Genomic DNA, 27,867 nt, shown 5'->3' on the forward strand with positions numbered 1-27,867 from the left:
GGAGTCTTTGTAGGGACCCAGGAAATGAAGTGTTTAACAGTAAAGCTTAAAGCGTTTGCTGTACGGAAGGTTTCTCTGTACCCACCCCATCAGTTGCTTATTTAGCAGTGCCTGATGTTTATAAGAGTGCCCTGTGGAAGTCTGCATATTCATTAACGAGCTAACAGTAGCTTGGCTCTGTGTAGAAAGGAGAGGAACTATGAAGAACACACACCCATCCCTGCTTTTATTTTTTATTTTTCCTTAAACGTCCAGTGTTTCCAGGGCCTTTGCTTTCTCTTGCCACATTGGCAAAGCGTCCCAAGCTCTATTGCCCCATAGTCAAAAAAAGTCTTCAGTAATTGCTGGGATGGTGAGTGAGTTTTGGGCTTCTAGCCCTCCGTTCCTTCAGTCGTGAATTCCGCTCAGTTAAAGACTCAAGAGAATTGCTTAAAACTTGCATTTGGAAGTCACGCCTCAAACAATGAATTTGTGGAGATCCATTTATTTATTTACACTAACAAAGAAAAAACTGTAATACTGCATCAAAATGAAACTTAGTGGCTGCTGAATCACTGAGTAATAGCCTAGAATCGCTGCTTAAGCCTTTACCACAATCATTGCAATGTTTGTTTGTAGACTGCTTGGTTTTTTGTAAAGTCGTGTGGCTGCGTGTGGTGCATTATTCCCAAGGTGCTCCTTACTGCTCTGATGCTCTGTACGTTCGCAGCACTGGGTAAAGCGGAAGGCTCTGTGGCTGGGGAAGAGTGGCACGGACATGTTACTGCTCTCTCTGTCGCACCGGAATTTCAACAGCTGGGTTTGGCTGCTAAATTGATGGAACTACTGGGAGAAATTTCAGAAGTGTGAGTACCATGCTTATCTTTAATCTTCTAAAAGTAACCTCTCAACTGACATGGCTTAGGTATTTGACTTGCATGAAAGAGACCCGGAATTTTGCTTTAAGTAGTGTTCTGATTCGCTGAGGATTCCCTGTAATTAGAGAACAAGACTAAAACTGTCATGTGGCGGTGTAAGATCTCAGGGTTTCTATGAAAGCTAACTTGCCAGAATGAGTAGGGTGTAGCCTGAATTCTAATAGAGATACTGTATAGAAAAAGGTCCTTGTCTTGACAGCAAGAGAGTTTCATGGAGGGTCAACACTTTCCCGTAGGGTCTCCAGCGTGCTTGTTCAGTGATCATGAGATTTTTGCAGTTCCTGCAGGCAGCCTTGGAACCAATTCTGTATGGCAGACAGTACCTTAGCTTACTTTTTGTCATGCTTGGCTGCTTGTACTTGCTGAAGATTTAATTGAGCATCAAATGAACCCACAGGGAAATGTCCTGAACTCATGGTGGTAGGGCAACCCCATTGTAATTGGTAAAATGGGAAAATTGCACATTGAGGAATCTGCCTTGTGAGGAGAAGGGCTGCCTTGTGTTAGGTGACTGAACTTTGTGACCCGTTCCGCCACTGCCCCCTGCCACGCACATTGAAGGAGGCAGTCCCTAAGCCAATGCAATTGAAAATGTGGATTTTTAGATGATTTTTTTTTTTAATGAAAGATTTCTTATGTGTATATGAGACCTGTGCGAGTGCTTAGCTTGCCCTGTTCTTCCTGTTCATAATTTTGAACCTACAGGCTGGTATAAAAGAATGGTTATATGGCAAAAATAGAATAAAATCTGAACTTATACCGGATTTGTCCCTTGGGAAAGGAGTGCATCTGTTACTGCAGTGTGAAAGGTGTTTGATTAGCATATGACATCGTCAGACCTGCTCTTGGTCAGATTACAAGTTATGGGTTATTTAGCAATACATTCACCTGCTGTTCCTTACTGTGGTTTTTCTTTGGTTTTATGTTTCCAAAGAAAGGGTGGATTTTTCGTCGATCTCTTTGTGAGAGTATCAAATCGGGTTGCAGTAAATATGTATAAGCAGCTCGGCTGCCGTGTGTACCGGACAGTATCGGAGCGCTACTCTGCTAGCAGTGGAGAGCCAGATGAAGATGCTTACGGTAAGTGGTTGTTGTGCCTTAAGTTGAATGGAAAGGTTCTTGTGTTGAGGGTTCCTGGGCCTGTACAAGTTCAGATAGTCGTTGATGAATGGGATTCTGTATTCTGCTTTAGATAGCTTTTCCTACTGAAGAGTACATCAGTTAGGAAACTTGATTGCAGGAAACGGAATGAAGCTGCGTCAGGGGAAGTTCAGGTTGGACATTAGGAAAATCTTATCCACTGAAAGGGCGTTCAGTCAGGGCACCAAACCTGTCAAGAGCTTAGGGAGCATCTGGATGATGTTTTTAGTCATATGGTTTAGTTTCAGGTAGTCCCGCAAGGAGCATGGAGTTGGACTTGATGAATCCTTATGGGTCACTTGCAACTCAAGATATTCTAGGAAATCTTCTTGAAAAATGATCTTAACGTAATAGAGAAGTCACTTAACGTGGCTTTGTGCAATGACTGTCTTTCATAATAGCATGATTTTCTTTTGCCATAGGTACGAGGAAAGCTCTTTGCAGAGTTACAGAGAAGAAATCAATTATACCTCTGCCTCATCCTGTGAGACCAGAAGACACTGAGTAACCGTAAACTGTGATTCTCAGACAACCTAGTAAGAGTGTCAGTTTCCTTCTCCCCAAAGCCCCCAAGAACTCTACAGATGAGAAATATTAGGCTCAATGTTTTTCCCTGTGAAATACCAAAAAGCAATATTGAGAAGCTTACCAACGCTGCTTCTGTCGGTATTGGCTGCATATTCGTGCTCTTACCCTATTGTTCTTCCTTTCGAACCGTGACACTTTGGAGACTATTAAAATGGAATTGCTTCCTGTATGGTGGTGTCATGGTTTTCCTTCTCGGCCACAAAACAGTCCCCTCACTTTGTCACTCCCACGGAGCCCTGCTCCGAAACTGAAAACGTCTGGCCGCTGCTCCTACACAGAAGGTGCCAGGAAGGAGTTCTGTTGCTGGCTCTCACCTTCCCTTTGCAGCCATATAACTGCTGCGACAAAAACTGGGCTCTGTTCTTTCTGAGCCACAAAACCAGAAATTGGGTACATCAAAATATACTCTCCAGAACTCAGAGGTCTCTGTTTCTCTGTGCCTTTTACTTACCTCATTCCCTAATTTAATTCTTGGATCCATCTGTCCCTTCACAGTCTGTCTGCATGTCACAGCTGCTGTTACTTGGAGGCATTGACCAGGCACTTAGTTCCAACACAGGTTTCTGTCACTGTCTTCCCTGCAATTTCTTGGAGTGCAGAGGAGTGAAGGCAGAGGGTTGATGAGTATTGATAACATGCAGCTGTGACCTTGCCTCCAAGGCAGTGGGTTGAGGGACATGGATGATGAGCAGCTGTAGCTCGTTCCCGCTAAGTAGTTAAATAGCCCTGAGGAGTGTGGGAGAGGGGATCTGATCTGATCTCTGGAGGAAGGAGAAACAGCACAGACAGTAGAATCTGACTGATGGTAAAAGCCTTATTGCAGCCTGATAGCTTGCTTGTGCTGCAGCAGCGGGTGCCCTGTGTGAGGCTGCCTGAGTTGGGCTCCAGCTACAGCAACTGGTGCCCAACGTAGCTGAGACAAGCGGGAGAACCTGTGACCCATAACAGACACAGTGAGAGGCGAGCTGTTGCAACTGATCAATATGGGTGTATTGTGATATTTGTTGTCTGTCTTAACTCAGATCGCAACTGAAGAGGATGTGTATTACTTGTGCTCATAACAATCTCCAGGCAGGGTTTTTTCTTTTATTACAGTCCTGGGCATGCAGGCTTTTGCTACTATTCTGGTTTTGCTGTTCTCCTTAAGTGCCCAGTGAGGTTTGCTCTAGTATCAGTCATGGCAGTTAATGTTCTCTCGTTCACCTGTTGTGTTTTTAGCACCAGTTTCTGTAGGCGCAAGGGGTCTATTTTAGATCTTTGAGTCACCGTGTCATGCTGTTGTGGTTTTTCCATTGGCAAACTGCTGCTGTAATTGCCTAAGGGGCTTCCTAGGTCAGGAGGTAGCGGATGGGAGCAGGTTGCCACCCTGGGTCAGTGGTGAGTGCTGGCATGTATCATCTGACCTAGAGCTGATGTCTGTCACCGCTTTAGCTCTGGAATTACTCTGAGACCCAGGGAACTCTGGTTCCCTTAAGCTGCAACCTTGGAGCTTTTCCAAGCAGTGGATGAAATTCCTGTCACAAGCTCTAAGGCACCTTAAGGAGAAGGGGGCACAGTCTGAGTTTTCCTCCATGCAGGTGTCAGGGAGGTACAGTTCTGAGCTTAGTACTGGCCGCTACTGGGAGACGCTTTCAAGTGATCCGAGTGCAGCTCTGGCTACCCAAAGCTGGACAGGGTTGGCAAATGCTGATGTAGAGTTTTGGTGGTAAACTTGACCAGCCTGTCTTAACGAGCAGGCATGTTCTTTGTTTGCAAGCACCGTTTAGTCCTGCCTAGGCATCCCGAAAGTTTGAAGGGCCGTGGTCACATCTTCCCTTGGTCACACACAATGAACGGTTGCCTGCGCAGAGTTGCTTTTTAAGGAGCATGCTGTGGTTATATTTTCTCTGTTTGGCTTTGCATTTGGGAAATAATGTAACAGTTACAGCTGAACTGAAGGAGCACGATACCTGACGTGGCAGAGAAGGAGGTGCGTTTTACTAATTTTTTGGTGTGCATCAGTTTGACCCCAAAATGACATTGTGTCAAAGCTTGTGGCCAAGTTCTGCTGTAGATGTTGACTTGGGGTATGAATGGCTCCAGGTGTGCTTTAGGAGAGCTCTGTTGGTGTAGGTGTGCTGAGTAATTGCTCTGCTGTGTGTGCAGCTGTTCTGGTTTGGCTTCCAGGTGTGAGCATGCAAAAGAAAACTCGCCAGTGTGGTCAGCCTTGCTGTAAAATCAGAACGCTTTCTGCTGCTGCCTGGATATCCGAGAGCCTCCTGAACGTTTCAGGCAGGCAAGAGATGTGCTCCAGTACGTCTGAGAGTCCACAGCTCTGCAGTTCCCTAGAGGGGCACTCACTACAGGTAAGGCTGTAAGATCGCAGGGCTCTTTGCAAGTTACGCTGACGGAGTTTCTTTGGGTATATATTTGGATACATGTGCCAGCTGAAAAGGTATTGTTTGCTTTCCTGCTCAGTAAGCACAGGTCACTTGGGTGGTCATGGACACTTGTCATTTACTGAGGAAGTTTCCACTCGTTGGATGGAAAGGGAAACAGTTCAGAGGCACTGTTTAGGGTTTGGGGCTTTTTTGTTTGTTGTAACACCTGGAGTCTTAGCATTTTGTTCTGTGTTGTCTGTTAGAGAAAAAGTATTTTGAATTAGGAAATGTAAAGTGCTGAAGCAGCTAAGTGGCAGAACCACGCCTTGTCCCTAGTGTAGCCCTAATCCAAGGCTGGTTTAAAGCCCAGTCCAGTTAATCAGTGGGAGAGCAGAGAAACAACAGATGATCAAGTTGTGTACACAGGTGTTCTCAAATTCAGGTGTTTTTGGAAAAATTTGTCTACTGGAATAGTAATTGCTTGTTCAAAGACTTAAGTGTACTCGAAGGAGTGTGTGAGTTAAAGCAGGCAGAAAGAAGATCAAGATCTGAGGAGCAGCCTGGAACTGAGGAGATGAATCACCTGGGACAGTCAGGTGATGGATTTGCAGAACTGACAGGACCAAAGGAAACTCCTAAAAACTTCAGACGTTGACTAACGGTTTGAGAAGCAGATCTAAGCCGTGCTGTATCCCAACGGTTTGAGAAGCAGATCTAAGCCGTGCTGTATCCCAACGGTTTGAGAAGCACGTCTAAGCCGTGCTGTATCCCAACGGTTTGAGAAGCACATCTAAGCCGTGCTGTATCCCAACGGTTTGAGAAGCAGATCTAAGCCGTGCTGTATCCCAACGGTTTGAGAAGCAGATCTAAGCCGTGCTGTATCCCAACGGTTTGAGAAGCAGATCTAAGCCGTGCTGTATCCCTTTGCTCCTGCCACTCGCTGGGGTGGCAGCCCGGCTCTGAGTTGTGACTAAAGCAAGCCCAGTGGTACCCGCATCTGTTTAAATTTCTCCTGGAACAACAGCAATCGCTGGGGCTTATCCGTAGGACCCCACCATGCACCGCCCCCCCTGCACCTTGTGCCAGGGGTTCCCCATGCTGCTGCTGCTCCCTCCTGGTGGGCCGGGGGCACGGGCACAAAGAGCCACCCAACTGTAAAGCTGTCAGATGCAAAGGATTTAGCCGCTCGAACCACGCGGGTGCTTTTTAGTACGGAGGCAACGGGTAACAGCGGCTGGGCTGCGAGTGGGCGAAGGGCAGAGCGCAGGGCACCCCGCAGCCGCAGCGGGCACTCCCGGGCTCCGGTGGCGTAAACTGGGCTGAGACCCCGCCCAGTGCTCGCGCGGCCCGTGCTCAGCACGGGGCTGGTGGGGCGCTGCTGCCACCTGGCGGCCAGAAACTGGGTACTGCAGCCGCGCGCTTGGAGCGCTTGGTTAGGGTTAGGCGCCGGTTAGGGTTAGGGTTAGACGTCGGGGTCGGGTTTAGGGTCAGACGTTGGGCGTGGTCAGGGTTGGGGGTGGTCAATGGTGCTTTAAGGAACTCTCTCCTCATCAAACTATTTTCACAAAATGTCTTCTCCAAACCACCTTCCCTACAAGTGCCCTGTATAGCTCTGTGACCAGTCTCAGCAGATCAGTACTCTAACCCTAGAGGAATTAAATGTCGGGGAGAAGTGAAGGAAGTTTTATCTGGGAGACAAGGACTAACTCTAAACTAGCTGCTCCATTCTTCTAAATCATGAATAACTTCACATGCAGGGAACGCGTTTTCTGTTCTCTCTCTGACTTGGTATACTGGTTACACTGTAAACAGTCACCTGGCCCACAGCTCGGAGACCTTTGTACGCTGCTGCACATACTGCACAGCAAGAATCACCCTGCAACTGCCCTGGGAGGCTGGCTGTGCGCCAAGTGACCATTTTGCTTTGTGATGTGCTGTCAAAGGACATGGCACTGGAAAACCTATGAGATGGTAGGAGGACTGATGCGCCGCTCTTCCTTACTGGTTGAAGTTCAGCTGTCTTGGGGTTATGTAGATCAGAATCAACCTTGAGATCTGTACAAGAAGTTTAAAGGGCACAATCCGATTTCCCTTAAAACCAACAGCAAATTTTTACTGACTTGACACTTCAGTGTTCTAGTCCTCCACAATAGAGCAAGAGATTGCCCTTCTCTGCAAAGGTTTTGGGAAACAACAAGTTTAGCTACACTCAAGTGATGTCTCTATGATGTAAAAAACACATTTACAGAAATCACTAATGGAATAAGGCTTTAAGTATCAAAGCTGCTGTTATAGTAACTGTTCTCTCTGACCATTGTAAGGCAAGAGCTGCCACCTTTGGAGTCCCAGTTGCTGGACAGCTTCCCTGTACTTCTCTCTGCATTTACTATACTTCTTTGTGCATCCTGCAATTAAAAATGCATCCTTCTCTATTCCTCTGTCCTCAGAGGTTATTTATTGCTAATTCCTAACTGTTGTGAAAGACTTGAGATACCAGAGATGTAATGCAGAAGAAAGCCTCCACCAGATTCTCTCTTTCCCTTAAAGCCTTTGTTTGTGCTACTCCACTCTGCACCACTGCTCAGAAAAACTCAGTGTATCAAAAGATGGTGAAACGACAGTCACGTATTAATCTAAAGCTTGGCTGTGTCCCAACACTTGTGTATATACTCTGTGCTACTCCACTTCCCTAACTTCCCGCCTGCCTTCCCTCCTACAATCACAGTAACAAAAAGGTACACTGAAAAACTGGTTATCCAAGAATCTGGGTATGGTTGGAATCTATTGCTGGGTTAAAACAATTAAAAAATTGTGACCGTTGGAAAGATGATAACATTAGGCATGCCATCCCAACATCAAACAGTGCCACAGACAAATAAGCCATGGGTCTCTCCCTTAATTCACATGCATATACAAATGTGGACAAACAGCACTTTTTTTTAGGATAGGCAGGTGAACCTTGTTAGCTACTCCTTTGGAAGTAGTGTTTCAGAAGAGTCTAGTGCAATCAAGGTGTGACTGCTTTTAATACATGCTAGAAAGATCAAATTAAACACTAGGTAGAACCTGCCTTGACCAATTTAGGGGGTGCTAAAGTACACACCACCTGAGCTGGCTTACAGCTGTCAAACACATTAATTAGAGCTGACATGTTCAAAAGTCTTTAAATCGTTCACTGGGCATCTCTGCAGACAGGTTTTGTATTGTTCTTATTCTCCTCTTCTAGAAACTGATGTAGTGTAGTCACTGCCCTACTAATGGTGGGATGAGCATGCATCACCTCTTCACTAGTAAAACTGCACCCCAGGAGAGAGCTGTGCAAATGCCGCTAGGAATGTTTCTGAACAATTACTGTTACAGCAATGTGAAACTGTGTACAGATAGGCCCTAGTCAGAGCTGTGTCTATACTGCAGTTTCAGATATGACTGCAAGTGCCCGTCTGCCATAGTTCAATGTTCCTAAATTAACACTGGTACTCTGAGAAGACATCACATAGGAGCTCCATCAACGCGGACCTACGTTTGTGTAGGGAATTCTCACTGAAGTTTGTGCTGCTGTGCTTTCTCTGTGATTGTTTCATGGACTACCTAGATCAACGCCGGTACAGGCAGGCAACTGTAACTTCAGCGTCACTGTGACCAGAACTCTTACATGGTCTCTTCTACCATGTACATCGTATTTGGACACAACATACTCAAAGGCATACCTACAAACAGTCACAGGCACAAGCAGAGCCTCCAGTGAACTCAAGGAGACAAATGCACATGAACAACTTTGCGCTCACTCCTCACTCACACCTCCTCCATGACTATGAATAAATGCTGGGTCAGGACCACATGAAGGCTTATCTTGTCTGAATTTGTTTTTCTTTTCTTTTAAATCTTACATTCCTAAAAAAGAGAGTCAATGAAGTAAACTTGTTGCTGTGACTACACTGCAACAGAGTGCTTAAATCAAACAAAAACTTAGATGAGATTAAGAAAAGAATAACAAAAACTAAATAAAGGGAATTTCAAAAAAAATATGTAAGCAGGCATTTACACGTTTGAATCTTCTCATGGGGATTTGAGTTCCTTGGAAGATGAGCAACTTTCCTGCTCCTTCCTTTGCATTGCTTCATAGCAAATGCAGCATGCTTGTGGACAAGAGAAGCTGCCTGCTGCAACTAGTTAGCACCAACTTTTATTTGTTTGTCAGACTTCCAAACCTGAACTTTTCTACATGTGGAGTCAGGCATTCCCATTTCTATTTCTGCCTATTTTGCATCACTGTGTGACGGCAGCAATTCACCTAGTGACTCCAAACTCAGGTTCTTCACTCATGAAACAGAGAGAAAACATCTCTGTAAAGCAGAGCGGGGAAGTACTGCTCTTCAGGTGCTCACACTCTTCATTCATTTCCATCTCATACTATAGATTTCTATAGCTCTGTTTCTCTCAAGTTCAATAGCTCAGTCACTGAGCAAAACCAAGTAATTATGAGCCACAATGCACCACAAGCAGCAAATGCAGAAATGTCAGAGCATGCAGTTTGCGCATAATTTTCATGCCTGATGCCTAAAATTGTTCATCTAAACTCTTTGGAAAATACTTAGAAATAACTATTTTGTTCACAGCAGGAGAAAAAGATTTTGTTTGTCATACATCTTCCTTTTCTTAGCCAAAACTAATCTGCATCCAGACATGGCACAAAGCATTTTCACTCACTCTTCGCACTCAACAGGCACACATGCAAATAAATACGTTGTCAGCACACACTTAGAAAACTACTCTGTACATAGTCAAAAACTTTAAAGTTTTGCACCAAAAGAAAAGGATAAAAAGGCATTTTGAACATTGTGCTGTTTGCAAAAACTATTCCTTTCGTCTGTTGTCTGTAGCACAGAGTTAGCCATAGCTGCGGATAAAATGAGGGGAACAGCTACAGTCCTGTAGCACTTGACACACGCAGTAGTAGTGACAGCCTGGCACCAAGGGCCATCCCGTGTTAGACACAGACACACAGAGATGCACGGGCATGTGCACTCAGAGAATAGATTCTGGGTAAACAAGAAGGCTAATTTTTCTTTTTTTGTGTGCCCTGAAAAAGAGAGGAAGAGCTAAAATATCAAACCTGAGGTTCTGTGCATATCAATTGGTAAGAGACATGCTGCTGAAACATTAGTTTGGCTTTATGGAAGCAGTCATCAGAAATTCAGTCGCTAACATTTCAGCCGTATGGTAACGTGCATCTCATCCTCAGCAGATGAACAGATGTGCCAACAGCTGAAGGGGCAAAAAGCTGGGTTCCAACACACATTTCATTTTTCACTACCTGGAAAAGACTTAGGAGGAAGTTGGGGCCAATTATGGAAAATGAGTAGGGCAGGAAAGAGATCTTCTTAAGTTCCTGTCTTCCCTTTTAAGTACATCAAGCATGCAGAAATTTCTCACACGTGCTTTGCACCCAGAAGCAATGCTGGCATTAGCCATAAACCACTGCATATAGGTTAAGGCTGCACTGACCCTCAAATAAAAAAGCCTAATCCATTGTAAATATGCAGAAGACACTCAGTTCTGTTACCACCCACTGCTTGCTACTTTCATTCAGTTTTTAAGGAGTCTGCCTCTGAGGTATGGTCTCTAATTACAATTACAGCAAAACACTGATTAGGATGCACATGGCAACATCATAGGAAACAAATATAAAATTGTCTTGACAAAGTAACTGAATGCATTTATTGGGATGGTATTGCTTTTAAATAGCCTTAATTTCCAAAGAATTATTACTTGCTAAAAAAAAGAAAATCTTTATGGATCTTTAAGTTTTTGAGTGCAAGATTCTCCCTCTCTCTCCTGCTAATACCTGAGAGAGTAGACCTAGCATAACTCATCAGGGAATTTGCTGTATTTGACTGCAGGAATGCTCATTGTTCCAATATATTTGGGGGTTTTGTTGTTTACTACAAAGATTGTATGGGTTCTCAGTGAATGAATATGGAAATCAAGTCCCAGTCTGGATTAACCTTCAGACTACCACAAATACATTGTGCTTCTTGGAAGTAATCTGTGTGTTTGTACACACGTGCACATAAACACACACACACACAGAGGCTATATACATCTGCAATTTTATACCTCATTCTGATCAGATTTGTAGTTTGCTTCATGAAATACAGTAATGCAAACCAGGCCACTCATTTCTCTCTGTAACATGAATGTGACCCTATTAGCGTCAGCCTTGAGAAGTCCAGGACACAGTGCAAATCCAGGTAAATGGGCTTGGTTAGGGATGTTATATCCACTTTATTCTGGGCTGAGCCTCCATTCTTTCTCCTCCCTTCACTCCCTTAGTTTCCTGGTCCGCATGGCTAATGCTCATAGTCTGCATATGCCCCTACCGTTTGCTTCCATCCTCACAGAAGAAACACCCTATGCTGTTGCTGTCAGGACGTCTGGTGTGGTACAGTAGGAGGAGGTTCTAGATACTAGAAGTCGTAAGGCCAACTCTGGGACAGCAACTCAGGAGTCCTTTCCAAAACGGCTGACATCTGCCCAGATCCTTAATTCTACTGAGAGAAAAAGGGGTTTAAACTAAATGAATCACCAAGGAGGTTTCTTTGGAGGAGTCTCATCAAGCACAGGCATAGGCCCCATCCTGCTTATTGTGGTGGCAGGAAAATAAGCAAGCAAGCACATCGTTCAAACTAAGATACAGTTTTGTGCATGCCCCACACCTTTTTGCACATTTTAGACCCGTTCAGCAGTGCAGTTTTATCTTCACTTTGAGCTGATGGCAGCCACTGCTGCATGAAAGCCCCAAAATGGCTTCAGCAGCTGGAACACCTGTATCAAGACAAAGCAGGGAAAGAGATCTGCATGACCTACTAGAAACAGCTTGTGCTCCAGTGCCCAGACATGAAGATTCACATCATCTAAGAAAAAAAGATTCCCAAAAAAATGCATAAAACCAGCCCCAAACCTCAGCTGCAGGAGCAAGACAGCCTGCCCTTGATTATGGAGATCAGCACAGAAGTCTGTTTAACTTCCAGCCATCCATACTGAAAATTCCTCAGTATTTGCTTCCTGTCACATTCTTTGCAGAGCAGAGCTCGTATTCAAGAAGTCAAGGACTGTGGTACCCATAGTGCGTTCACAGACTCTGCAGTGTGAACCAGTTTTAGATTCCACCACTTGCCTCCTCAACTGTAACTCCAGAGTGGCTCAGGGCCGAGAGGTTCCCATCCCTGTTCCCTGGGTGTCTCAGCACCACCAGAGATGTTACCTTTGGTACCCCTTGCTGAGGATTCTTCTGTGCATTTTAACCTTTATCTCAGGAGGCAAACACAACATTTTACAGAGGACAGAGACACTCTCTCCCCTCTGTGCTCTTGTTCTGCCTCATGAGAACACAGGGATGATGGGTCCCAGTCTCCTGCTTATCAGCAGTCCTGGAAGTGGACACGGCTCCATGCAGTGCCCGTGGTCAACCGCCAAGTAAAACAGACAAGAATGGGCATGCCTGGGTGAATGCAGCTTTTTCTTCCATCTGGAGCTACAAGCCTTGACGATAAGTGTGTGACTGGGTGTTTTCATCCATAAAGAGATCTTCAAGACGTTGTTACAGGGAGTAGCTGACACATCCCATCTATCTATCTATGTCACTATGGTATCTAGGCACTGTATAATTTCACATTATAGCTGATTATGGAAAACATTTCCCTAGAAGACTGTTGGCCCTTTAGTAACACTAATGCCCTCTTTTGTGGCATTCCCCGGGACTGTTACAAGAGCGGGGCTTGTCTGCACTAAGAAATTTACCATTAAAATTATACAGCCATTTCATACTGCGTAACTCCCACTCGGGATGCTTTTCCAAAAGAGGCACTTTTCTGATCTTATTTGTGTTACTCAACTGGGGAAAGGCATTATTCTTTGGAATAATAATAGAGATCATGCTGTTACACCTACAGTACTTTAACTACGCTGATAACTGTTGTAACTTTTTTTCAAGCCAACAGACCTTTCTCAGTCTCTGTCATTCTCCATTCATCCAGTACTGTGCCACAGGAGAAATTCTGGAAATCCAAAGAAACCTGCAATGACAGTCTGTAATCTGAGCTTCTGTGAGACCAGGCGTTTTGGGATTGGATTTGTCTCCTCCTGGACTAGACAGGAAAAATCTTCCCCAGCTGATTTCTGCTAATACCTTGATCTGTGGCCCATCAATGAGCAACTTATTACAAAACCTACATCTTTGTATTTCAAGGTGTTTTGCTTTGGTTGGATGTACTGTTCATGAAAAGATCTAGGTGCCAGAATCAGGCTTTCAACATGCATATTTGCAATGACAAATTCAAAATTCCCTTTCCATTGATGTTCTTGGAGGCATCTTCAGACTTGCTGCTGCAGTCGCTACCACTAAATGCCACTAAATCAGTAAATCCATTTATTGAAATAGTCATACAGAGCTGCAGCAATGACACACAAACTCAATCCAATTCAAAGCTCTTCTAAGCAGAAGGAAATAAAGATTCAGCTCTGTTCTCTGTGAAACTTGAGTAAAAAAGGGTGGAAGCTTATGGATGTATATGGTAAAGAAAAGGCCATCCAGGGGACAATACAAATGAACCCTAGCAATAGCTCAACAGGGACAAGAAGGTGAATGGTGTCCCACTCCTTTAGCAAAGCACTGAAAATACCTCTGGGATTGTCCAAGGCCCCTTGATTCAAGATATGTCTTTCCATCAGCTCTCTGAAATGCTCAGCAGTAACATCTGGAACCCCCATCCAATTATCAGATGAAATGCAGGAGGATCAAAGAGAGAGTTTCCCAGCTCTCCTGAGAACAAGCTGGAGCGTGGGATAATCAGCAGCTTCTGACTGCTGCTAACCACCTCTCACTCATTAGCATTTTCCCCCGGCCTCCCCACCTGCATGTGCAGTCCCCTCTGCCTCCAGAGTACCAAGGGCCCCTCCATGCGTGTTTCTTTAAACCTGCCTGTAACAGTCGCTGCCCTGACACGTCCTACAAGTTTATAGCGGTCTCTTTTCTCCTCTCGCCATTAACTGGAGGCAACGCCTTTTGGGACATACTTGCACTGCTTGGGAGTGGGGATGAGGGCAACAGATGGGAGGGTTGGGGGGGGTCAGGAGCTCCAGGGATCCTGGTGCATCTCCAGACGGGTGACACCAGGCGAAGAAGGTCCCCCGTGGAGAGTCAGCCAATTCACGACAATCACACCAATATGGCTACGTGCCGTGCTCACTTTATTAAACAAACAGGTCGTATTTATAACTTAAACCGGCCGCCCACCCGACTTTACACACAGGTGATTGGATAAAAGACTCTGGCCATGCGGGCACCCGTGTCACATGCTGCAGGCACCTGATCAGAGTGTGCCAATGACTGTGTCGATTCTGCGGTTCCCAGGACTTGCTCTGCACCTGGCTTCTTGTTCACGCATAGCTTGTTTTATTTCTCACACTGCTTGTTCCAAGGACAATTTAAAGTTGCTCTGCAGCTTCAACTAACAGGCCTTGGTTGTCCAACCTGGACAACGGTAACATATGTCCTCGGTCCTTTAAAAATCCCTCTACACCCCTCCAGCTTTCCTGTCAGTCCCTTCAGGTACTGGGAGCTGCTCTAAGGTCTCCCTGGAGCCATTTCTTCTCCAGGCTGAACAACCCCAACTCCCTCAGCCTGTCTGCACAGCAGAGGGGCTCCAGCCCTCTGAGCATCTCCACGGTCTCCTCTGGACTTGCTCCAACAGCTTCATGTCTTTCTTATGTTGAGGGCCTCAGAGAAGACACAGCACTGCACGGGGAGGGTCTCACGAGAGCAGAGCAGAGCAGAGCAGAGGGGGAGAATCCCCTCCCTCGCCCTGCTGGGGATGTAGCCCACGGCATGGTTGGCTTTCTGTGCTGCAAGCACACGTTGCTGGGCCAAGTTGAGCTTCTCATCCACCAACACCCCACAGTCCTTCTCCTCAGGGCTGCTCTCCATCCATTCTCTGCCCAGCCTGTGCCTGCGCTTGGTATTGCCCCAGCCCACACGCAGAACCTGGCACTTGGTGCTTCTTTCCTACTTTCCATTAGATCTAGAGATGTGGGTGACTTTCCTTCTACGGAACGTGCAGCAAGAGCACTATGTCAAATCAAGGTTCTCTCTCTTTGAGTTTCAAAATTTTTTCACAGATTGGTACTTGCATAACGGCTGCTTAGAAAAGAAATCTTTGCCCAGAGGAGCCTGCTGTGTGGCCCAGCTCCCAACGAGGTGTTCAGGCCTGCACATAACTTTTAATACCAAAGTGCAAACCACTTCTGTTTTGATGGAGTTCTGAGAGTTCCGACACCGTTTAGGTAACAGCATGAAATGTTGGCATGTGGCTGAACTCTGTTGATTCAATAGCTGGTAAATATTCCCTGGTCAGCCTTCCAAAAGTAATCTGCCCAGGGGGATGCAGGAGGCTTGGCAGCAAGTAAAGCAGGGCTTTGCAGGGTAGGGGGGTGGTTTCTCATTGAACGTGTCCTCAGGGAGACTGACATGTTTGAAGCAAATGGGAGGCTGGTGGAACAGGTGCACACAGCCAGTGTGCATGTTGTAAATAGATGTTATGATTGCTAGCCTTAGGCTCTGTGTTAGCAATTACTATATCCAAATATAAAAACATTGGAAAATATCAGAGCTGCACAACACAGGACAGCCCTGGGAAGCACAAAAGCCAGGAAACAAAACCAGTGCATTTACAGGTACCTTAACTCTGCATCTTCGTGTTACATGGTTTGCTGTTAGATGCTGGCAAAACAGAGTGTATTACCTCTGGAAGAACTAAATTCTGCAGCAGAGTAATAGTGAGTGCTGCTTATCGTATGGAGCCTTTCCCTCTTTGTAGACAAGTCAGCTAAGAAGTTAATTGTATTTGTGATTGTTTTGCTAAAAATGGTCTGGCGCTGGAGGCTGTCCCAGTGTGCCTCCCCAGCCGAGGGCAAAGCCGTGTCTTTTTGCTACTCTAACGTTGTTCCTTGCTTGATAATACCGCTGTAATGGTACCCAGTCATTTACAAGCGGAGCTGCAACCCTTTGCAGCCTGGGGTCAGATGAGAAGATGCCGACAAGTGATGTTACAAGGTGGGACAAGTGCTTGCCCCTGTGTCTCTCTCACTTTCATGCACTCTTCAGCCTTTGCCCTCAAGACTGAAGCCTTTTGGCCAGGAGGCTCCGTGAGGGCCATGGCTGCTTCTGGAGTGCCTTGTGCAGAATATGTAACAGATAATAAAACCGATTATTGGTAATGAATTATTTAAGATTTTGTTACTCCCCTGTTTTCTTTTTTCCCGACGCAAAGTTTCCCTTACTTTCTGCTATGAGGTCCCTCTTTTTTTAACTTATTACTGTGAGATTCTGCCTTATTCCGTCCCGCCCCCCGCTTTCCATCGCGAGGCCTCCGGGCTTTTCATAGGATTTGGCAGTAACCTTGGTTTGCTCGATCTGCCTTCAAAATCGCTAGCGACCACCCTTTGGTCAGCAAACCCCCTTCCCAAGGTACCTTTTCCTCCTGGGGACTACGCTGCATGCCGGACGTCTCCGTGCATCTTACCAGCCTCGGTGGCCACAAGCCAGCGATGCGCCACTGCTCCAGCGGCGTGCTCAGAGGCTCTACCTGGGAGGTGTCCTTTAAACACCCCTAAAAACCCCAAATCCAGCCACACCCCGGTGACAACAACAAAGCCACAAGCTCTACCTCCTGCACCAAGGGCTTCAGAGTCGAGAGGGAGCACCCACGTCCTCGTGAGCACCCGCTGGCAGGGGCCACTGGGTTTCCTCTCTCACCGGAGGCTACCACCCAGCACGGTGCACCACCTAGGCTTCCCCCCCCACCCTCACAGCCAGCTGGGGAGCTCCACGGGTGAGCGAGAACGGCTCCCACCAGGGCAGCGTGCCCCTTGGCTTTGCCGGGGATGTGCAATAGAGCTCGTTGCATGTGACAAACTGACAGGGGGCAGGAGGCAATGAAGAGGTCCGCCAGGCAGCTCGCTTTCCAAATGCGGACGCTCATCTCCCCCCGAGCTCTCCCCATGGCCAGCCCCACGGATCCCACACAATTCAGCCACCCGCCCCATCTCCCTGAGGGGAGCAGGTTTGCAGGCGCTTGCCTGACCTGCAGCTGCTCCATCTGCCTCTCCAAGGCTGCCACTTTCATCTTCCAGCTCTTCCTCAGCTGCTTCTCTTGCTGCAGCACCTCTGACTTCTCAGAGAGCTCGTTCATCAGCTTGCCGCACCACTCCTGTAACCTGGCCACCTCAGCGTTTTGCCTGCACCAACAGAAGCAGCGTTATTGCAGCCCGCAGGCCAGTCAAGCATCCCTGGCGTTACCCAGGGGGAACACATCCTCCTGTGGGCCTGATAACAGGGCTTGAAACATCTCAACGGTTGTGTTGGCCTGCTTCTCGGACACGCCTGGTCCTTCAGGGATGGGGTGGAAGGAGCTGACACATCAATTTCAAAAGCTCCGTTTCCATCACAGGAGACATTCCTTTCTCATGAAATAGAAGTCGCAAGGATCTGTGTTCCCAGACACAGGAGAAAGCACTCTAAGCAGCTGGAGTCTGCTCTGTAATTAATTGACCACTGTTAATCACCAGGCAGTAGGGGTGGTGGTGGGTGGTGGGCTCTCAGCTTGCCATTCCCTCTGCCAGAATTCAGCAGGACCCCTTTTTCTTGCCTGATCAGAGACAGGTCATGCACATACCGCACAGCCCAAGTGTGATTTGCACATCCCTTCTCCATCATGACCCCCAAAGCTGCAGTGCTGGGGGGACAGGACACGTGTCTACCCAGTCCTGCCTGCGTGGAATCTCTGGTGTGTCTAATATAGAGGCTGAGCACACGCAGACTTCTCTGGGAACAAAATGGAGGCGGGTCTGGCCTTCATCCCCCTTCCTGGCCTTGGTTCTTCACACACCCCAGAGGTACCAAGTACTCTGGGGGCCTTTTCCCCCCACCAGCTCCTCAAATGCCACTGATGTCAGCGCCAGGCTCAGCAGCTTTATTGTGAGGAGGCAGGCACCAAGCTGTGACGTGGTCTCTGCCATTTCCCAATAAACCAACTTGAAATAAAAAAAAAAAAACAAGAAAAATTATTTAAAAAGAAGAAAACCTGGGGAAAAAAGGGTGGGTTTGTGTGGAGTTTCAAAAGGAAAGCCACAAGAAGGGGAGAGAGAAGGCAGTGCCCAAGGACCTCCACCACACAGCACCCGCAGGGACAGAATTTCAGGGGTGCGCTGAGGCTTAAGAGAGCAGGAGCAGCCTGCGCTGGGCTGGCGAGGCTGTGCTGCTGTGCCCTGTCCCCACGCTCACGCTGCTGTGCCCTGTCCCCACGCTCAGCCTGACCCCATGGCAGGGGACCTCGGGGTGCAGCCAGTGTGAGAACACTCGTGGCTGGAAGGGAAGGCTTCTCTCCTTTGCGTATCTTGGAGAAAAAACAGAGGGGATGGCTGTTTGCAGCACAGCAAGCAAGGCGGGGAATAAAGGATCTGCTCCCGGCCACAGCAGGGTCCTTCTTCAGTGACCCCAAACACCTGGCTGGCTTGCAAACGTAATAAAAAATTAGTAAATAATAACCCGGAAAATGAAGCAAGAAAATAATCTCTTTTCACTACATCATTGTAAATGCATCAACACCCAGAAATACACAAAAAGATACGTGCCAAGAGCCACCCATCAAAGAGAGGCTTCCTTCCATGCTGGGTCTCACTTTCACACTTCTTGCACTCCAACAAACAAAAAAAACCAAAACAAAACAAAGTAAAAAAGAAAGAAAAAAGAAATTTCACCAGTTGATGTACAAACAGAGTCTTCCCTTTTCACAGATTTGTGGGTTCTGCCTGCCCCGATGTGGTCGGTGCGGTGCCCTTGGGAACAAACGGTAGTTGTACAAAACAGTATGAAGATTTTCTTACAAACATATGCCCGCAGTGTTTACTGGTTGGGTTTTTGTGTTTGGGGGGGGGGGTTTAAGTTTCAAAACTAGGTTTTAGGTCACAAATGGCTTGCAACTTTTTTCTACAGTAAATCAGGCATATATTTTTAGTTTTAGTTTTAGGAATGTGTAAGGCATTTTGGTAAGCTGACAGTAAGGTCTAGGTCACAGACTCATCAAGCTGAAGTCCCTTCCTTCAAACTGTCCTCTTCCCCCTGGAGAAGGAAAAGAGAGGTGGGTTACTCAACTGGGTCTCAACCTTATTCTCGTGGCAGCTCAAGCATCAAAGCGTTTCACAGATGGGCCAGGTCCTGCCTTTTGAGAAGGGAGAACCATGACCACCATCTCCTGTGCTCCCAGAGCTTCCCAAAAGCCACCCAGATGGTTTCTGGCAGCAAGTGCCACCTTGTCTCCGGTTTTCAACCACTGCCTGACACGCGCTTCCCCCTGCCCTCCACCAGCACCAAGGGGAGGGATGGCTGTGGCCACCACCAGTACCGTTTCCTGAAGCTGTTCTTTACACTTCTTCATTCTCCCTTTGGCCAGTTGGTCCTGGGTTGCAGGAGCGGTCTGCAAACTGGGACCATGCGCGGCAATCAGTTAGCTGAGGGGAATTTGCTCGAGCTTGTCTAGACAACAATTAACATGACGAGGCATGTTTGCAGAGCACAGGGGGGTGGGAGACGGATGGCGCCAAGGAAAGGTAACACCTTGCTGTTAATTGATGGCAGTTAACCACCAATCAGGGATTGCCTAGTATGCAAGGCTTAGCTTCAAGAACCAATTAGTTTCAAACGTGCAGCTTCTGAAAGTGTATAAAACCTCGTGCTTCTGTACAATAAATTGACATTTGCTTGCATCAAGCTGCGTCCCGTCTCTTCATTCGCCGCAAATTGGTGACCCCGACGTGATGCGTTTAAGGATCTAACATGAAGGGCTCTCGAATCGCCTATCTGAGCGACATGCAGCGAATCCCACAGAACTTTGAATGATCTGCTGAAAGGAAGCAGGAGCCGGCAGAAATCCCTCCGGAGTTGAGAGGTGAGCTGTGGGAAATCTGTAATGGGGAATCAGGGTTCATCCCCAGAAAGAGACGTATATGGACTCATGAAGGGTCTTCTAGTCAGATCAGGGAGTCCGTGCCTCAGTTTCCTCAAATGGTGACCCCTATGGTGGTGTTCCGAAGCCTTGGAAGAATAAGGACGGAACTGGTCGATAAAAAAGACAGCTCGTGGAAGAGGGCTGCGTTCCGGAGGAGACGGCTTGGCTGAACTTGCTGTCTGGACCAGGCGGACAACCTAAACCCCGAGGATAACACCTGTATTCATCGAGACAGGTGAGCAGCCAAGAAACTTTAGAGACTTTGAAAGAATGAAAGTGTGCACATACAGCAGCCAATTGTATGATGCTGCCGCGGAGGGGAGCTCCGTGTCGGGAATGCATTTAGCATCTTGGTGGCAAATTCTGACTACTCTTTGCCAAGTGTGGACTAATTCTACTAACGGTGCTAAACCAGAGGAAGCTGTAAATTCCACCGACAGCGCGACTCTTCTCAAGACACAGTCAGCGATGGCGATTCTGTCCACACCTCCTCTGCCCCCAAAGCTTCTGTCACTGATTGCAGCGACCCTCACAACACAGGACAAAGCACGGGAACAGGACAACTCGGACAATGATTCCATTGACACTGATAAACCTTTTGATCCAGGTCCTACAGATCTGGAAAAGGAGCTAGACCTTTCCCCCACCCCCTCGTCTCTCCTGATGCATTGATTGTACTTCTGGGGAGGGTGAAAGGGGGTCTGAGGGATTGGTGGCAGGAATGCAAGTGGGAAACACTTCAGTGATGGGTTTTGGGAGTCGCTATGGCATGTTCAGTATTTTGTCAGACAAATCAACCTGCAGAGTGGCAGCCTGTGCAATACGAGGCTGTTAAAGAGTTAAGCAAAGCAGTGCAGGAAGGGAGGATTCATAGTACTTTTGCTATGTCCCTTCTTGAAGTGATGGCAGAGCCTTATACGCTCACACTGCATGATTGGAAGTTATTGCTTTGTATGGTACTAACTGATACAGTATATGATGTGGTTATCTGATTTTTGTGAGCTATGTGTAGTGGCCTTGATTGAAAACCTTAATCGGGGAATTGCTGTTAACTATGAGCAGTTGGCTGGAGAAAATTAATTGTGCCGATTCTGTGACTCAGGCAAGGTATCCCAGGGACAACTGTTTGCAAATGAATGAGATGGCTATTAAGGCAGTCCAGATGCGGGAGTCTTGCCACAGTCTTGCAGGGTCCTAGAGAGTCACTAACTTTAATACTAACTTGATCGATTGGCTTCAGAATATTTTGCAACAAGTCGAACATCAGGAAGCTCAAGGGTTGCTTTTAAAACAACTAGCTGTGATAATGCCAATGAAAATTGTAAATGGGCAACTTTCACAATCGCAACCCCAACATGTGTCAAATGATTGTAACGCAGAACTCACAGCAGACTGTAATTCTCAGGCTGAGTTCTGGAATGCAGCATAACAGATTTTTGCTTCTCTAATCTCTTCTGTAAGAATAGTACACGCTCTTAACTTGCTTAGTAAATTAGGCTGCTAGCTTGCTAAACAAAGTAATACTACAAATACTGTTCTTTTTTTTCTGGCTTATTAACAGATGTTGATTCTGTCCATCATATGTTGCTACAGAACCGAGTTGCTATTGATTTTTATTATTAGCACAGGGACACAAGTCTGAAGGCTTTGATAGGATGTGTTACATGAATCTGAGTGACCACTGTGAGTTAATTTACAAAAGTATCCAAAACTCAAAAGCCTTAAAACAAAGATCTGCAGCAGAGCCAGGGGTGGGATGCCTTTGGTCTCTTCTCACGGCTGGGAAACTTTGGGCCATGACTCAAAAGTATTACAGGATTTATTATAATTATCTTTAACCACCTTAGTGACGTTTGCCTTATGTCTCCCACACTTTTTTTTCTGTATTCAGTGTTTAGTTGATTGTAACATAAAGCAGGTCATGGTCACCCAGCTACACACACCCTTTGCCTCCTTGCAATTAACAAGCAAAAAATGGGAGGATAGAGAATGTCTGAAGAGATATACAGGAGAGGAAACTGGAGAATATTTGACCTAACAAGAGATGAGAGAACAGCTAGGTATTGTGAAGGAGAATAGGAAAGATGAACATGGTTATCTAGTGTTTAATGGGTGTCTGCACGCTTGTAGAGATATATAGCATTGTAACTGCATGAATGATTCCTGCCCTGAGCCTGGTGGAGCATACAGCTGCGGTTTGTGTCCGGGCTCAGAGATGTAAATAGGGGCTTCTCTGTTTTGGTGGAAGTGTTTCTCTTTGCATAAAAAAAGAGGGAACGAAGGGAATGACCCCAGAGGTATGTTCAGAGAAGGCACACTATGTTTCGAACTTTTTGACTGAACCAGTTCTTTTTTGGTGTGCCTTTCCACCTATGTATAATGTTAATCCAAAAGAAGATGATACTGTTTACACTTTGAATGTCGATCATTGTCTTTCTGTAGATGCTATATGTAGTAGGAGGCTATGATGGGAACGTGTCGCAGCGGTTCTTCTCTTATCCAGAGTAACAGCAGGGAAAGCATTAAAGAGTTAAATCACCTTGTTTGGTAGGCAGTTAAGAATGTGAGTCAAAATTGCCACTGCTTTTTGTTGTTGGTTCAAGGACATGGCTGTGAGGATTTGGATGGTATGCGCTGCGTGGATTTTAGGCGCCCCATTGCAGCAACATGTTATCAAAATCTGAGAAAATGTCAGCCTTTTTAGGCATCCATTCATTCAATTGGCAGTATTGTTTGTTTGCTATTACCTTGGTTGCTGTCATGTTTGCAAGGGCCCTGCAGAACATGGCAAACCTGGTACTAGCTGTTCAAAAACAAAAAGGGGAAATTGTAAAATTGTACGGAACAGAGACAGTGGGTTATTTTGACACTGATAATGTCTCAGTTGCTTTTTTATTTGTTCTATTACTTATACCTTGTTTTTACTCGTTCGGTTCCAAAGGTTCTTTTTGTGCAACAGGAAGGGGGAGATGCAGGAGCGGTCTGCAAACTGGGACCATGTGTGGCAATCAGTTAGCTGAGGGGAATGTGCTCGAGCTTGTCTAGACAACAATTAACATGATGAGGCGTGTTTACAGAGCACAGGGGAGTGGGAGACGGATGGCGCCAAGGAAAGGTAACACCTTGCTGTTAATTGATGGCAGCTAACCACCAATCGGGGATTGCCTAGTATGCAAGGCTTAGCTTCAAGAACCAATTAGTTTCAAACGCGCAGCTTCTGAAAGTGTATAAAACCTCGTGCTTCTGTACAATAAATTGACATTTGCTTGCATCAAGCTGCGTCCCGTCTCTTCATTCGCCGCACTGGGTAACCTTCAGTCGCTCCTGTAGTTCGCTTGCTGCCTGGCCCCGGTTCTTTCTTTTTTTTTTTCCTAGTTTTTCCTACATGGGAGTCAAAAGAAGGCATCTGCCTGAGTCTCCCTTGGCCGTCTGGCGACACTCCCCCCTCCAAAACATCTTGGGTCACCTCAGGTCTCCACTGAGCTGCCTCGGTGGCCACAAGCCAGCCATGCGCCACTGCTCCAGCGGCGTGCTCAGAGGCTCTACCTGGGAGGTGTCCTTTAAACACCCCTAAAAACCCCAAATCCAGCCACACCCCGGTGACAATAACAAAGCCACAAGCTCTACCTCCTGCACCAAGGGCTTCAGAGTCAAGAGGGAGCACCCACGTCCTCGTGAGCACCCGCTGGCAGGGGCCACTGGGTTTCCTCTCTCACCTGAGGCTACCACCCAGCACGGTGCACCACCTAGGCTTCCCCCCCCACCCTCACACCCGGGGGGAGCAGGTTTGCAGGCGCTTGCCTGACCTGCAGCTGCTCCATCTGCCTCTCCAAGGCTGCCACTTTCATCTTCCAGCTCTTCCTCAGCTGCTTCTCTTGCTGCAGCACCTCTGACTTCTCAGAGAGCTCGTTCGTCAGCTTGCCGCACCACTCCTGTAACCTGGCCACCTCAGCGTTTTGCCTGCACCAACAGAAGCAGCGTTATTCCAGCCCGCAGGCCAGTCAAGCATCCCTGGCGTTACCCAGGGGGAACACATCCTCCTGTGGGCCTGATAACAGGGCTTGAAACATCTCAACGGTTGTGTTGGCCTGCTTCTCGGACACGCCTGGTCCTTCAGGGATGGGGTGGAAGGAGCTGACACATCAATTTCAAAAGCTCCGTTTCCATCACAGGAGACATTCCTTTCTCATGAAATAGAAGTCGCAAGGATCTGTGTTCCCAGACACAGGAGAAAGCACTCTAAGCAGCTGGAGTCTGCTCTGTAATTAATTGACCACTGTTAATCACCAGCCATTTCAGACTTTCTACAAAAAGAGAGTGCCAAATTCTTCCCCCTAGCTCCTGGTTGTTCCGTATGCACCAGGCAGGTCTCGGTTCTCTGCAGCACCGCTCCCATCAAAGAGCCAGCGACATTTCTTCTGAAGTTGGTGAGCACAAGCTCTCCGAAGTGTGGAGAAATGCTGCAGCGCCTTCTGGTCCCCTCTGCCCCCTCCGCTAGCATCAGCACAGGTGACTCCAAAGCAGAGAGGGCTTCCCCTGCCCTTCCACTTGGGAAAAGCATCCTTGTTTCCCCTGCCAGGCCCACAAAAGCCATTTGGCAATCTCTTCCTCACTCCCTCCTCTACCTCCAGCTAGCTGGGGCGTCTGTAGAAGCACCCTCAAGAAAGGGGGTGGCCAATCATGATGGACAGCCACCCCCAGGGCTTGCCAGAGGGTGGCCCCAGGCTCTGCCCCCCACCCCCACCCCTAGTCTTACTTGCTCTCCATCTGACTTCTGATCTGGCAGAAGGCATCACTCAGGATGGAGTTCTCCTGCTGCAGGCGAGCCAGCTGCGTGTCGGGGCCATTCTCCAGCTGCTCCTGCAGGGTGCGGATCTAGGGAGAGACCAACAGGGGTTAATGCCGCCGCTGCCAGCCCCTCAGCTCTCCCCTGAGGAGCCCACTCCATGGGCAAGAGGGACTGGCAAGGAAGCCACAGCGAGGTGTCTGCTGATGCTGACAGCCCCTGCGGCTGCTGCATCCCGTGAGGATGCTCCCACATCCCTCTTCTAGCGTGAGCACCACGGCTCAGGAGCACTGCGGGGCTCTCGCCCCTCCCCGAGGCTCTGGTCCCCTCGTCCACCTCGGTCTTCTCCAAAAGACCAGGCAGCTGCCACCGAGGGCCAGCCGGCAGCCAGCGGAGGAAGCTGCAGAGCACCGCGTGGGGCTCACCTTGCCCTGCAGCTGCTGCGTTTCGCTGACATGGTCCTGGTAGCTGGCCTGCATGCGTGCCTGCACCGCTGCCATCTCCTGCTCGCGGGCCAGCAGCTGCTCCTTCAGCTTGCCCTCCACGGCCGTCGCCTTGGCCCGCTCGGCCGCCAGCTCCTTCGAGGAGAGAAGCCACCCGGTCAGTTTCAGCCTAGGAACTTCCCTGCTTTAAGGGGACTCGAACCAAGTGGCCTCCTAGCTCAGAAGACTTTAAGAAGTGTAACCCTTTCGGCGCTGCCCCCAGGCCCAGCTACACCCTTCCGCACTTCCATTTCCTCCTGCATTAAGCTTTGGGCTCCGTGGCCACTGGATGCCACTGTTGTTCCACATTGGGCCAGCTAAGAGAGAGGAGTGACGGCCTGGAATTTTATTCCCCTCCCCGGCCCCAGGATCAGTATCATCACATCAAGTTTGCGGCAAAGCAGGAAAACTAAAAAAAGAAAACACCCCCACAAATCCAACACAGACTCCCCCCCCGCCCCCTGCCAAGGCAGGGATGCTCTCTTGGCCGGCTGGGTGATGCCGTGCCGCTGCCCTGGGCTGCCTGCACAGGCCGGGGTTTAGCACAGCACTCAGTGCACAGGGTGGCTTCGCCCTCTCCTCTCCTGCCTGCAGGCAGATGGACCTGCTGCAGCAGGGTCCTGGCGGCTGCGGGGCAGGAGGTGCTGAGCACGACGCGCCGGGGGTCCCTTCTGACTTCAACACCCAACGAGAGGTGGAGGCAAGGGGCTGAGTCAGGCAAGGGGGCTGTAAATAGCACCAGGCTCCTTAAAAAGGGACTGTTCAACACCTTCTCAGCTCAGGGGCTCTGCCAAGAGATGAGAAGGGCTTTACTGTCCTCCGTAGAGCAGCAGAAAGCTGCAGTCTCTTACGGGCACGGCTTTAGCCCGCTCCTGCTGCGGCTGCCAACAGGGCACGTGCCTCCCCGGGCTGGATCAGGCCCAGGAGAGGAGCTCAGGTGGGCATCTCCTCCCCTTTTTGGGGAGAAAACAGCAAATGGATGAAGGGCCCAGAGAACCCCTGGGCTTCACCTCCAAGGGCGGGTAAGACGCGGGGAGAGGGAGGCACACGGCGAGCCGTGAGGCGCAGAGCCTGTGCCAGGGGTGCCGGGAGGGCTGCGCGGCACTTACCTGACTCAGCTCCTCCACCTTGTTTCTGGCAGCGGCTGCAGCCTCCTGCTTAGTGGCGAGCTGCTTCTCCTTCTCCTCCAGCTGGCGTTTCAGGACAGTGACAGGGTCACCCTTCTGCTTGGCCTGCCGGCACAGGGTGGCACATCAGCGGGGACCACCACCTCCTGCATCACCACGCATCCAACCCCTCCACCCCACACGCACAGGGTCCTGCCCTCTGCTCCAGGGGAAAATTCAGCTCCTGTCTCTAAGGCTGACCCTCGGGGGACAGCCTGCCCGAAAACGGGCTGCCTTCACCCCTCCGCACCCCCGGAGGCTTGGCCCAGCCCTGGTGGACACGACGCTGCTGGCAGCCCTACCGCGTGCCAGGTGTCCTGGACGATGCCCGCTTTCTCCGTCAGGATCTCGATGAGCTGCTGGGCCTCCCCCTCACTGAACACCGTGCTGCTGACAGTGGACACAAGCGTCTTGTAGGGCAGGTAGAGGGGCCCATCCGAGTCCGCAGGTGCTGGGGAGGAGAGAGGAGGGGTTGGGAGCGCTCGAGCCATGGGCAGGGCTGAGTAGCATCACCTCAGTTGACTTCAACCCCATAATTGCCATTTCACGCCAGCAACCACCCAGATGTCCACAGCCAAGTTTGATACCTCTCTAACTGAAAGCAACGTGACGAGCGCTGGGGACGGCACCCACCACAGACAAGCGTTCCCTGAGCCAGCTGCCACCTCTGCCTGGCTCTGCTACTGCTCCTGCCGCCCTGCCACCGCCCTCCATCACACTGAGCGATTCCAGCCGGAGCTGGGCACGCTTTGCTAAAGCCAGGGAGCAGAGACATGGTGGGCATCAGAAGCTGGACTCCATCGTGACACAGCCTCGCTGGGGGACTGTCACTCCACGCAGCGGTGCCAGTGATGCAGAGCAGCAAGGTCATCTCCTGCCTTTCACCAGGCAGGTTCGTTCCAGCTCTTTGCTAAGGGAACGAGATGACTCCAGCCCTTCTCCGATCCCTCTGCCGGCTTACCCGACGGGGATATATGCAGAGGAACTTGGCCTTACCTGGCTCGCTCTTCTTCTTGGATGCAGCCACCTTCTTGACAGGTTCATTATGCTTCTGCTCCTCATGGGCTGGAAGAACATTGCTTTTCTTTATGGTGACAGAGCTGACCACTGGAGCACTTTGGTGCGCCTCTGGGACCTGTCCATTAGGTTTCTCTTGATTTTTCTTTCCTTTTCCTTTTTTCTCAACAGCTTCCTCTTTCTTCTTTTTCTCTTTTTCCTTCTGCTGAGTCTTCTTAAGCCCTTTGCCTTGCTTGGCCAAGGCTTCCTCAGAAGGACGGAGGACCTTCTCCGCGAAGGTGAACACCAGGAAGATCCCAATGGCCGATACCACCATCAAACCTCCAAAGAGCACAACCTTCAGCATCTG

The 27,867-nt window shown here is 48.5% G+C and overlaps 2 protein-coding genes and 1 non-coding gene across 3 annotated transcripts; 2 read left to right on the forward strand and 1 right to left on the reverse strand.

Annotated features, from left to right (window-relative positions):
* Positions 1–377: 377 nt before the first annotated feature.
* On the forward strand, positions 378–2,812 carry LOC121080234 (N-alpha-acetyltransferase 20-like). Its single transcript, XM_040578087.1, has 3 exons — positions 378–845; positions 1,852–1,997; positions 2,480–2,812. The coding sequence occupies exons 1-3, from the start codon at positions 691–693 to the stop codon at positions 2,563–2,565; spliced, it is 387 nt and encodes a 128-aa protein (XP_040434021.1). The 5' UTR covers positions 378–690; the 3' UTR covers positions 2,566–2,812.
* A 1,202-nt stretch (positions 2,813–4,014) lies between these two features.
* Positions 4,015–4,099, forward strand: LOC121080238. The gene has a single exon (XR_005825309.1). It is a non-coding gene; the product is annotated as a small nucleolar RNA SNORD45 (small nucleolar RNA).
* A 14,900-nt stretch (positions 4,100–18,999) lies between these two features.
* LOC121080229 (ribosome-binding protein 1-like) lies at positions 19,000–27,864 on the reverse strand. Its single transcript, XM_040578084.1, has 9 exons — positions 27,498–27,864; positions 26,804–26,952; positions 26,445–26,567; positions 25,279–25,431; positions 24,824–24,942; positions 23,874–24,027; positions 23,375–23,448; positions 19,465–19,522; positions 19,000–19,181 (listed from the first exon to the last, which is right to left on the reverse strand). Exons 1-9 carry the CDS (start codon positions 27,862–27,864, stop codon positions 19,143–19,145), a joined length of 1,236 nt encoding a protein of 411 aa, XP_040434018.1. The 3' UTR covers positions 19,000–19,142.
* Between the last annotated feature and the right edge of the window lie 3 nt (positions 27,865–27,867).

The sequence above is a fragment of the Falco naumanni genome, chromosome 23, assembly GCF_017639655.2.
Source record: "Falco naumanni isolate bFalNau1 chromosome 23, bFalNau1.pat, whole genome shotgun sequence".
Classification (NCBI taxonomy): Eukaryota; Metazoa; Chordata; class Aves; order Falconiformes; family Falconidae; genus Falco; species Falco naumanni.

Bases quoted from the DNA above. Each gene is read 5' to 3' on its own strand.
- LOC121080234 (XM_040578087.1), top strand. From the start codon at position 691: ATGCTCTGTACGTTCGCAGCACTGGGTAAAGCGGAAGGCTCTGTGGCT. The intron at 846-1,851 runs GTGAGTACCATG...ATGTTTCCAAAG, and splicing joins CTGGGAGAAATTTCAGAAGT to AAAGGGTGGATTTTTCGTCG. The intron at 1,998-2,479 runs GTAAGTGGTTGT...CTTTTGCCATAG, and splicing joins GCCAGATGAAGATGCTTACG to GTACGAGGAAAGCTCTTTGC.
- LOC121080229 (XM_040578084.1), bottom strand. From the start codon at position 27,864: ATGCTGAAGGTTGTGCTCTTTGGAGGTTTGATGGTGGTATCGGCCATT. The intron at 24,943-25,278 runs GTGAGCCCCACG...GTCTCTCCCTAG, and splicing joins CGCAGCAGCTGCAGGGCAAG to ATCCGCACCCTGCAGGAGCA. The intron at 19,523-23,374 runs CCAGTGCGGCGA...CGCTCCTGCAAC, and splicing joins CAGGAGCGACTGAAGGTTAC to CCAGGACCAACTGGCCAAAG.